The following is an 11,558-nucleotide window of genomic DNA, read 5'->3' on the forward strand; positions in this document are numbered from 1 at the left end:
CGTCTGTGTGTGTCTGTCTGTCCACAGATGTGGATGGAAGACGGTGTGTGTGGACGTCTGTGTGTGTCTGTCTGTCCACAGATGTGGATGGAAGATGGTGTGTGTGTCTGTCTGTCCACAGATGTGGATGGAAGATGGTGTGTGTGGACGTCTGTGTGTATGCATCTGTCCACAGATGTGGGTGGAAGATGCTCCTGGGGGTGCCACGGGAACATGCTTATGGAGGGTGGGCATGGAGAAAGAACCCGGCAGCTTGCAGTGTTGGGCCTGCGACGTCCTCCCTCTGTCACCGTCACTGGGCGTGGCCGAGTGTAGGAGTGTAGGCCCTGTCAGTGCGTCGCTGGCTCAGCAGGGCCCCTCCCCCCACCATCAGGGCTTCCTGCCACTCACTCGCAGGGGTCGTAGCAGGGAGCCGGACGCTGGTTGGGCCCGAAGAGATGCAAGTCGCCGTATTCCCATAGAAACAGCTGAGTCATCAAGGCACCGAAGCCCACAACCGCGAGGATGAGGACCAGCAGGACCCAGCGGGCTTTCTGTGGGGAGAGGAAGGTGGTCAGCCAGCCCTAGGGGCGTGGTCTAGCCCCTGCTGAGACAGACGGTGGGTGGCAGAGACTCCTACCTTCTCTGCAGCCTTCCATGCCTCAATCTCATTCATTGGCAGCTCGCTGGCAGGCTCCTCAGCTGGCACCTTCAACTGGGGGCACGTGGGGTGGAAAATTGTGGGATGGCAGGGGGTTGACTGACGGTCGACTCGAGGAAGCCCCCCAACCCTCCACTGTGCCCAGCCCCTCCCCACGGCCCCCATCCGCCTACCTCCTGGTACATGAGCTTAGGCTTCATCATGCCGGGCAGCCGGGGGATCCGCAGAGCCGAGGCGGGAAGGTGGGTGTGTCAGGGTTTCCAAACTGCGGGGAACAAAAGCTGCGGCTGGGTGGCGTGTTCCAGCCTTTTGGGAGGTATCACAGGGGATAGATCAGTCTTGGGACTCACGGGATGCACTGAGTCTCCCCGCCCGTGATCACAGGGGCCCCTGGCAACACGCCCGCCACCCCAAAAGGAGGAAGCTGGTCGCTGGTCAGCAAATCTTTCGAAATCCTTCGAAGTCCAACGTCTTAAGGCTTTCTTTCATCACTCTGCAGCGTCTGGCCTGCTCCCCCCTAGTCTACCTTGCCCCCCATTAGTACCTTCCCTTAGCCCTCTTCTGAGCTCTCATCTAGATATTCCCCAAAAGGCAGCTCTGGATGGGGTCGGTGGAGCCCCGAATCTTTGTGCCTGGCTATTCCCAGCTCTCGGACTGCCGAAGGAGCATTTTCCAGGTGGCTCGTCTACCCTCATGCCCAGGTACCCACCAGACAGCTCAGACCGGGAGCTCGTGACCATCGGAGCCTCCTCGCCACCACTCAGCCAACTGCCCGTCCCCCCCCCCCCAACCCCAGAGGGGCCTCGGCCTTACTCGACAGGCAGCAGCTACCTCGGCGGGACCCGAGCTTCTGCCAGGACAGGCTGAGCTGGGGCGCTAGGAAAGAGGGGCGGGGCCTGCGGGGGCTCCGCCCACTGCAGCGGGGAGTCTGCGCAGTGCGAGCAAAGCCGGCCTGGCTCCCCGCAGGGAGAAAGGGGGGGTCTCGTCCCCGATCCGGTCCCGTCAGCCTGGCCAGGGTCGGGGGAGTACTTGGCTGGGGAGGGGCTTTACCATATCCCACCTGGAAGCCTCAGTGTGGGGTAGAGAGAGCACAGATAAAGAAAAAAGGGACCCTCTCGATATTTTCTCATCTAAAAATCTTGTGAATTTTTGTACGGTAGACATGCATTACCTAATCAAAAACAAATTCATGAATATAATTAATTTTTGAAAAGTTTATACAATAGGATGGAGAGACCAAGGTTGAATGCGATGTAGAGATGTCGTGATAAAATCAGCAGGAGACGCAGCCCAGGCTATCGGGAGCCGGGGAGCGGGGAGAGGAGAGAGGGGAAAGCGACGATGCTGGATTTTCTGCTGGAGTCTGTTTGGACCACAGTTTTTTTTTTTTTTTTTTTAAAGCCATGGGATATTTTGATAGGGATTAAAAAGGTTTTTTGTTTTTTTCTTTTTTTTGAGATCATGGCTTCTGGCTGGAGGGATAATCACGGGTCCCACCTCCCCATCCCGTATCTCCCAAGCAAGACTTAAGGCCACAGCTGGAGGAATAAGTTGGGGACCCCCTTCCCCAATTTCTCTCAATGAGACAAGGGCCAGACATCCCTTCCCCTGCTCATACACAGAGCAGCAGGGAGCTAACATATATAACTGCCCAAACGGAATATTAGTGAGAAGCAACAGTGTTAGAAGCGATTGCCTTCAAGGGTGGGCTGTGTCAGGACTGCTTTTCATTGTGAGCCTATTTTCTTTTCATAAATTGTGAAGCACAAGCTACCTAAGTCCCTGGATGGCGCAAGCTGTTTGTTCTTGACTACTCAGCTAAAGGTTGGTGGTGCGAACCCACCCAGCAGTGCCACCGAATAAAGGCCTGGCGATCTTCTTCCTTAACGCTTACAGCCAAGAAAACCCTACGAAGCAGTTCTACTCCGTAACACGTGGGGTCGCCAGGAGTCAGAATCAACTCAACTGCAACGGGTTTTGGTTTATAAGCTATTTACAGAAACGGATAGAAAAACATCTCTGTGTAGGTTAAGAAATAATTGTAAAGCGGACACATGCGTTGCCATGTCCCAAGTTTCGTCACTTTTGAAAAAGAAAAAATTATGGACATGCATTACTGTGATTACAAAAAGAAGATTCCAAAAGGGAGCTGAGTTCTCCCTTCACCTCGAGATCCAGCCCAGAGCTGAAGGGATAATTTGGAAGCCCCTCCCCACCAACATCCAATTCCAAACTGGCGAGGACAGACCACACCTTCAGGAGAGTCGGGGGTATTCTGCAGGCTGGGAGGGGCACGCTTCCTGAGAGAAGTGCCCCCCAACACCCACGAGGAAGCAGAGCTTAAAGATCAGCCTGGGCATCCCCATAGAGCCCCCTGGGGCTTCTAGGATCTTCTCACTGCAGGGAGACAGTTGGGGAAGGATAGAATGGATCCAGCAAGGAACAGCAACAGACGCTGGTGATTGCGAACTCCAGAGGTCACCAGGAAAAGCGGAAGAGAAAAGTCTTAGCAGTAATTGACCGCAGGGTTGTGGGGCGGTGGAGGAAAGGCATGGGGCAGGAAACATGTTATTTGGTTTTGAAGGCCTGGGAGAGAAATGTTTAAGAATATGGGGTTGGGGCAGCAGATGATGTAAAATTAGAGAAGCTAAGAGGAATAAAAACAAAACTCAGGGAAAGGTGGAGTGAGGAGGTCTGAGGGATGGGACCAAGAGCCTGGACAACGGGGATGTAGCACTAGGAAGAAAATAAATGGACTTCATTCAAATTGTTAGCCACCTTTTTGCTTTTGGATTGTACGGTGATGACAGGTTTGTAATGATGGTTTCCAGCCCTGGTGGTGCAGTGGTTAAGAGCTTGTCTGCTAACCGAAATGTTGGCAGTTCGAATTCACCAGCCCGTCCTTGGAAACCCTATGGGGCAGTTCTGCTCTGTTTTATAGCGTCGCTAGGAGTCAAACTTGACTCCATGGCAACGAGTTTCATTTTAATTTTTGCTGTATTTTTACCAACGCAATCCACTTAAGGTATTTAAAGCAAAAACTAGTACTAGAGAGATGGTTTAGGCTAGGCTGGTGATGCAGTTAACCCCGGGGGTTCTGGAGGCACATACCTGTTTGAATCTGTGATGCTACATTTATGCGGCTGTTTGACCTTGGACAAGTGACAATACCTGTGTGCCTCAGTTTTCCCATCAGCAAAATGGGCATGATAACAATAGCGCCTACCTCCTAAGGCTGTCCATTAATTCTACACGTTTATTGAATACCTACTATGTACCAGGTGCTGCTTTAGGCAGTGGGGATACCGCAGTGCACAAAACAGACATGAAGGGAGATGGACAATAAGCAAGCTAATAAGTAAATTGTACGTTATGTTAGAAGGTAGTAAGTGCTTGGAGAACGGCGAGAGAGGGCTACGTGAGGGAGGTTGGGGTGGTTTGCAATTTTAAACAAGGAGATCAAGGAAGGACTCATTGAGAAGGGGATACCTGAAGGAAAACTTGCAGGAGGTGCGGGAGAGAAAGTCATGTGGTCTTCTGGGGGAAGAGTGCTCCAAGCTTAGGAAAGAGCCAGTGCAAAGGCCCTGAGGCAGGGGTGTGAGTGAGGAAGAAGGAGTGAGGAGGCCAGTGTGGCTGGGGTGGGTGGAGGGGGCCTGAGGGAGAGGAGGAGACCAAAGAGGTGACGGGCAGACTGCACAGCCATCTGGACTGTGGTGAGAAGTAAGACAGGAGCCAGGCTCCAGACTAAAGGAATGTACCCGTCTAAAGTGCATGGAGTCTCAATAAATGGGCACGATGGTGTCCAGGCTCCTCACAATAACAAAACCACACACCCCCGTCCCACCCTCAGAGGCAAGGTGGTTGCTTTTCTATTGTAGGCCTTTATGTACTTACTGGAGCCCTGGTGGCTCAGCGGTTAAGAGCTCAGCTGCTAACCCAAAGGTCAGCAGTTCAAATCCAACAGCAGCTCCTTGGAAACCCTATGGGGCAGTTCTGCTCTGTCCTACAGGGTCGCTATGAGTCAGAATCGATTCGATAACAATCGGGGTTTTTTTTGTTTTGTTTTGGTTTTTTACATACTTACTATTATGGAGGCCTGGTGGCACAGTGGTTAAGCACTGGCTGCTAACCCTAAAGGTCGGCAGTGGAAACCCACCAGCCGCTCTGAGGGAGAAAGATGTGGCAGTCTGCTTCCGTAAAGATTACAGCCTTGGAAATCCTATCGGGCAGTTCTACTCTGCCTATACGGTCGCTACGAGTCGGAATCAACTTGACGGCAATGGGTTTTATTATGGGCCAGGCACTTTACATATATTAATACATCACCTCATCTGTAACAGATACGGAGCCCTGGTGGCACAGTGGTTAAGAGCTTGGCTGTTAACCAAAAGGCTGGCAGTTCGAATCCACCATCTGCTCCTTGGAAACCCAATGGGGCAGTCCTACTCAGTTCTATAAGGTCACTAGGAGTCAAAATTGATTCAATGGCAATGGGGTTACTTACGATTCAATCAAGAAATGCACGTAGGGTTTTTATGGACAATAAATTAATAATAAGGCTCCGGCTCCTAGCTGGAGTGCCCCTTCCCCAAGATTCCAGGCTCCAGAAAAGGACTGTCGTCTCAGCTGGAGAAGTAATCTGGGTACCCTCACCCCCAGATCCCTGGGTTGGGGCAGGGCAGGGTGAAAATTGTCAGCAGAGCTGGGCTGGTGGGTGCTGGCCTTTGTCCTCAGCCCATCTCAGGCCCCGTGTTCTCAGGAGCCCAGAACTTCCACGGGGCTGGTCCTGAAGCCTGTTTCCTCGCTGGTGTTGGGGGGCACCATTGCCAGGAAGCATGTCCCCTCCCAGCCTGCAAAATATCCCCCGTTCTCCTTAGCTGCTGGCCTTGCCAACCTCAGAGCGTGACACCGCAGCCCGCAGAAAAAGGAAGCAAAACCCATCAGGTTTTGAGACTCACGTTGGGTCACAGCTCCCTGAACACGACCTCCCCCCCACCCCGGGGGCGGGGAGACGTGATCTCTCCTCCTTCACCAACAACGCTTTGAATTGGAGAGTCCAGGGTTCAAATCCCACCTCTGCCACTTTCTTGCTGAGTGACCTTGGACAAGTGGCTTCATTTCTCTGAGCCCTGCGGGCCTCAGTGGTAAAATGGGGATCCTCTAATACCCATCTGAGGGCGGTGGCTGTGGGATCCTTGAATGGTTAGGGGTGTGGCGTCCCACAGCCCTGGGTTCCGATCCCAGGTCTGTGCAGAACTGGGAAAGAGGCTCCCGTTTCTGAGCTCCACGTTCATGATCTGAAAAACGGGGAGACGAATGAGACCCACCTCACGTTCGCTGGAAAGGATCAGTGACATCATCCACAGCAGGCAGGTAGCGTGGTGCCCAGCATGAAGCAAAGTCTCCATACTGTCCATCCCCAGGGACCCTGTACGCACTGTTACCACAGATGCTAAACTGAATGTCTCCCTTAAAAAACCAAGTCTGTGCCTGATTGATCCCTCTGCCCCCGGTGCTCAGCACAATGTGCTGTTGTTACCTGCCGTTGAGTCAATTCTGACTCACAGCGACCCTATAGGACAGAGTAGAACTGCCCCATAGGGTTTCCAAGGAGCAGCTGCTGGATTCCAACTGCCGACCTCTTGGTTAGCAGCCGTGCTCTTAACCACTACACCACCAGGGCTCCCAGGCACAGTGTACTCGGGTCTATTTTAACCAGTACCGGGGCAGAAGCCACATGGTGATTAGATGAGCAGAGAGAGCTGCTAGGAGAAAAAGAAGGCAGGGAAGGGGGCTAAGAAGTGGTTGTTGTTGTTGTTAGGTGCTGTCGAGTCAGTTCTGACTCATAGCGACGCTATAGGACAGAGTAGAATCGCCCCGTAAGGTTTCCAAGGAGCACCTGGTGGATGGGAACTGCCAACCTTTTGCTTAGCAGCTGAGCTCTTAAGCACTGCGCCACCAGGTCACCTTGAGTCAGAATCAACTGGACGGCAACGGTTTTTTCAGCACGATTGCAGGCACTCATAAAATATCTGTTGAAAGCAGAAGCAATGGAAAACGTTGAGAAAAGACTCTTGCAGACGTCTCTCTGGAGTCAGGGTTACTGCTTTTATACACAATGATGACCAGCTTGGGTTCTAAGCCCAGAGCAGAGAAGATGAGTGCATGTCACGGATTCAGTTGTGTTCCCCAAAAATATCTGTCGGCTTGGCTGGGTCATGATTCCCAGTGTTGTATGATTGTGTAATCTGATGTGATTTCCTCATACATTGTAAACTCTATCACTCTGATGAGATTATATGTGATCTCCTTATGTGTTGTAAATTCTGTCACTGTGATGAGGTTATACTGATGAGGCTGACAAGATTAGATAGTGTCTTCCTGCAATCTCTTTTGAGATATAAAAGAGAGAAGCGAGCAGAGACACATAGGAACCTCACACCACCAAGGAAGCAGTGCCAGGAGCAGAGTGAGTCCTTTGGACCTGAGGCTCCTGAGCTGAGATGCTTCCAGAACAAGGGAAGACTGACATATCACAAGGACCTTCCTCCAGGGCCGACAGAGAGAGAAAGCCTTCCCCTGGAGCTGATGCCCTGAATTTGGACTTCTAGCCTACTGGACTGTGAGAAAATAAACTTCTCTTTGTTAAATCCACCCACTTGTGGTATTTGTTACAGCAGCACTGGATGACTAAGACAGTGCACATCATGGTATCTCTGCCTGAGAGTAGGGCTCAGAGAGTGAGAAACAGACTCGAGGCTGACTCCAGCCTGCCGAGAACTCAAAGGTGCCTGCGGGGTCATTTAGCTGCCGAGGCACACAGGAAGCACAGGCTTAGCGGCAGACCACACCATAGGACACAGGCAGAAAACTAAGCACCTTCTAAATGGTTCAAAGGCGGAAATCTTCTCCTGTTAACGGAACCAGTTTTCACTTGACTGTGCAGGCCCCTGTGGACTGAACGATCAATGGTCTGTGGCCAAGTCTACAGAAAACACAACAGAGCACTGGTTTTGCAAACTATTATTATTTAAGCAGCAGAGCTTTTCCAAGGACCCCTCTAATATAGGTGCTCTTTCTAGGGAGAGAAAATGCTTGGTCTAAAGAACAATTTGATAGGTCAGAAAAAGTGTCACAAACAGTGAGGACTTTTAAATTGGATCTCAAAAATTGAAGCTGTCCCATCCCTGCTCAAAATCCTTCTATGGCTCCCCACTGCCCTCAGGACAAAGTACAAACTTCTGTAAGTGTCCTAAAAAAAAAAAACAAAAGCAAACAAACCAACAAAACATTGCCGTCAAGTCGATTCCAACTCATAGCGATCCTATAGGACAGAGTAGAACTGCCCCATAGGGTTTCCAAGGAGCACCTGGTGGATTCAAACTGCCAACCTTTTGGTTAGCAGCCGTATGCTTAAGCACTGTGCCACCAGGGCTTCTCACATGTCCTCCAGGGCCCTAAATGCACAGGTCACTGCGAACCTTGCTCTACCACTACAGCTTCAGTACTCCTCTCTGACCCCGAAATCCCTCTCCCCTGAACTCTAGCTCTGGAGGTCCCATGGCCTCCTAGACACCTCCCCCAGGTGTCCCCCAGGCCCTCAGACCCCGCATGTCCCAAACTGTCCTCAGCATCTCTCCCAAACCTGTTCTTCCCCCGGGTCCCCCTTCAGGGACAGCTATCCTATCCATCCTCCGGGTCTCTGCCCTTGTGCCAGCTCCTCCCGAAAGCCCCCCGACTCTCCCTGAGCCCTGGACTCCCCACAGCCTGTCCACTTGGCCTACTGAGTGTCTCTCCCACCCACCCGCTCCTCCCTTCCCCCCCTCCCCCCGCCCCGGGTCTCCACCTCAGCAGCCTCCCTGGGTTCTCAGCCTCCACTCTCAATCTCTCCAATCCCCCCCCATCTGAATTTAACTTGTCCCTCTCCTGCTCAAAATTCCTCTGTGGCTCCCAACTGCCCTCAGGACAAAGCCCAGCCTCCTCACAGTGGCTCCAAGGGCCCTGAAGGATCCCTCGCTAATAACCTCTTTGGCTACTCTCACCATCTTAACCCTCCAGCCAAATTTAATATCTTTCGGTTTCTTGAACTGAAACCACACTTTCACCACCACACCCTCCCACAGCTACTCCTCTCACCAAGCACATGTCTCCCTCCTCTTGCCCACTCCTATCTGCAAGGTCCTGCTTCTGTCCTCCAGCTCATGCACCTCCAGGAAGCCCTCCCTGACCACCCATGTTGGTTCAGGCACTCCCTTGGACTCCCACAGCCCCTTGTACCTCCTGCACTGGGGCTCTGACCCCCTCCACCTGCACTTCCCCTATCCCGACACCAACCCCTCTGCCGGCGCCTCCCCATCTCAGCCCGACTCCTTTGCCTGTGCATCCTCTGTCGAATCCCTGACTACTCTGGGATGTCACTGTCTGTGATGAGTCTGTCACCTCCCCCCCCCACCCCGAATGGGAGTCCCATGAGGGCAGGACCAGGGCTGTCTCAGTCACTGCTGTGAACCCACCACCACTTGGCCCAGGGACAGTACACAGCAAATGCTCAGTGGCCCATTCATTCACTTATTCATTCAACTAGGTTCTAGCAGCTGAGGATACAGCGCAGAACAGGAAAAAGAAATCCCTCACAAAGACGTCATTCTATCGGAGGAGCAAGAGAGTTGATAAATCAGTGAAACATGCAGTATGTGCCTTGGAGAAAAACAAAGCAGGGAGGTAGCATTACAGTGAAAAATGGGTGATGACCCAGTTAAAAAAATACCAACATAACAAGTTTGGGGCAAAAGAGCAGTATTATCCCTGTTTTCTCAGGTGAGGAGGCAGGGCTTCAGGGAGTCACCTGGCCAGGTCACACAGCATCAGTTGTTGGCTGGGAATTTGAACCCAGAGTTCAGTTCTGTACCAGGACACGATGCTGTTGAACCAAGTCGTGAGCAAACAACATGGCGGACGCTCCCTTCCACATCTCACGTAAGACCCAGCACCCGAGGGAGGCAGGATGTGGGGCGAGGGGAGTAGAGCTAGTTATGTTTTTTGAACCAGGCCCTGCTTTAAGCACTTTATGTGCATTAACTCATTTAATTCCTACAACAGCCCTCTTCTTACCCTCAGTTATAAGGTTGCTATGAGTCGGAATTGACTCGATGGCAACGGGTTTGCTTTTTTGTTTTGTTTTGGTTATGAATTGAACTGTGTCCCCCAAAAACATGCGTTGTAAATCCTAACCTCTATGCTTGTGGTGGGAGCCCTGGAGGCGCAGTGGTTAAGAGCTTGGCTGCTAACCAAAACGTTGGCAGTTGGCAGTTTGAATCCACCAGCCGCTCCTTGGAAACCCTATGGGACAATTCTACTCTGTCCTATGGTTATAATCCCATTTGGGAATGGGTTGTCTTTGTCATGTAAATGAGGCAGGAATAGTGTAGTGTGTCTTGAGTCAATCTTTTCTGAGATACAAAAGAGATTATACAAGCAAGGGAGCAGAGATGGAGGAAGAGAGATGCCAAGACACATGGAGATCTCTAAGGAATCAGGAAGCAGAAGCTGAAGAGACAAACACCTTCCTCCAGAGCAGACAGAGACAGAAAGGCTTCCCCTAGAGCTGGTGCTCTGAATTTGGACTTCTAGCCTCCTAAACAGTGAGAAAAAATATTTTTTTGTTAAAGCCATCCACTTGTTCTGTTTCTGTCATAGCATCACTAGACAATTAAGACAGAATTTGGTACTGGGAGTAGGGTGCTGCTGTAACAGATTCAAGGTGCCTAACAGTAGAAGCCTAGACTGCCTCGAAGAGACTGTTGGTAGAATTATGGGTGTCAAAGGCAATTCTGGTGAGGGCTCAGGAGGAAGTGAGGAGAGCTACAGAGAAAGTCTCTATTGTCTTAGAGAAAACATATGACGCCAGCAACAGAATGTTGCTAGAAATGTGGATATTAAATGTGCTTCTAGTGAGGCTTTACAAGAAAATGATGAACAAGTGATCGTACAATGGAGGAATGGCGATGCTTTTTATGCAGTGGCAAAGAACTTGTCCGAATTATGTTCAAATATTTGGTGGAAGGCAGAACTTGTAAGTGATGAACTTGGATATCTGGCTCAAGAGATTTCTAAGCAAGATCTTACAGGGGCCACGTGATTTCTCTTGGCTGCTTATAGTAAAATGTGAGAGGAAAGAAAGAGATGGACTTAAGAATGAACTGTGCAAAATGAAAACAAAACTGAAAGATTTGGAAAATTCTGTTGTACAAACTAAGGACACATGTCCTAGAATTTTCACAGGGATGTGGCTACATAATCTTTTGTTAAAGAGATTAAGCCTGTGACTGATGGATCTAACCAACTACCACAGCAGAAAACCCATCAGCTTAGACTGAAAGGGGCAGAGAAAGAATGAAAGGAGAGAATGTTGCCTGCCTCTTGGAATTTACAAGCAGGAAACAGGCCAAAGGAGCTACATCTGATGTCCTCCAAGAAAAGAAAAGGACCATCCTTAGAGCAGCTCAAAGATCGGCAGAACCATTGGAAGGAGCACGGGAAGCAAGGCCTTCTCGGTTTCAAAGGGTGGGGCCATGGTCTCCTGGATCTCAAAGGGTGGGGCCAAAGCCTCCTAGTTTACAGAGTCGATCTTCACCAACTCAGTTCTGGAGTGTGGGGCTACCACTAAGGAGTGCTGGGGGATGCGGCTGCTGCCCAAAGCTGAGGGGGAGGGGCTGCCATGCCCAAGGGGCAGAAGAACAGGGCCTGCCAGGGCCGAGCGGGGGTGGGGTCACCACTCAGATGGACTAGGAGAATGGGGCTGCCTAAAGCCAAGGAAGCAGAGCTGCTGTACTAGAGGGCCTGGGAGGCAGAGATGAAGCCTAGGACTGAGGGGCCTCCACTTGGGATCCAGAGAGTGTGGCCAATATCTAATCTGGAG

General features: G+C 51.2%; 1 protein-coding gene across 1 annotated transcript in view; it reads right to left on the reverse strand.

The window, feature by feature from the left end:
* PLD3 (phospholipase D family member 3) overlaps nucleotides 1-1,141 on the reverse strand; it is a 12,947-nt gene extending 11,806 nt beyond the window's left edge. Inside the window, exons 1-3 of the mRNA XM_023725635.1 lie at nucleotides 814-1,141; nucleotides 620-694; nucleotides 391-533 (exon numbers count right to left, since the gene is read on the reverse strand). Of these exons, the coding sequence (XP_023581403.1) occupies nucleotides 391-533; nucleotides 620-694; nucleotides 814-843 (248 nt within the window). The 5' untranslated portion in view covers nucleotides 844-1,141. The remainder of the gene's footprint in view (nucleotides 1-390; nucleotides 534-619; nucleotides 695-813) is intronic.
* Between the last annotated feature and the right edge of the window lie 10,417 nt (nucleotides 1,142-11,558).

This window comes from Trichechus manatus, unplaced genomic scaffold, assembly GCF_000243295.1.
Source record: "Trichechus manatus latirostris isolate Lorelei unplaced genomic scaffold, TriManLat1.0 scaffold00338, whole genome shotgun sequence".
In the NCBI taxonomy this organism is placed as follows: Eukaryota; Metazoa; Chordata; class Mammalia; order Sirenia; family Trichechidae; genus Trichechus; species Trichechus manatus.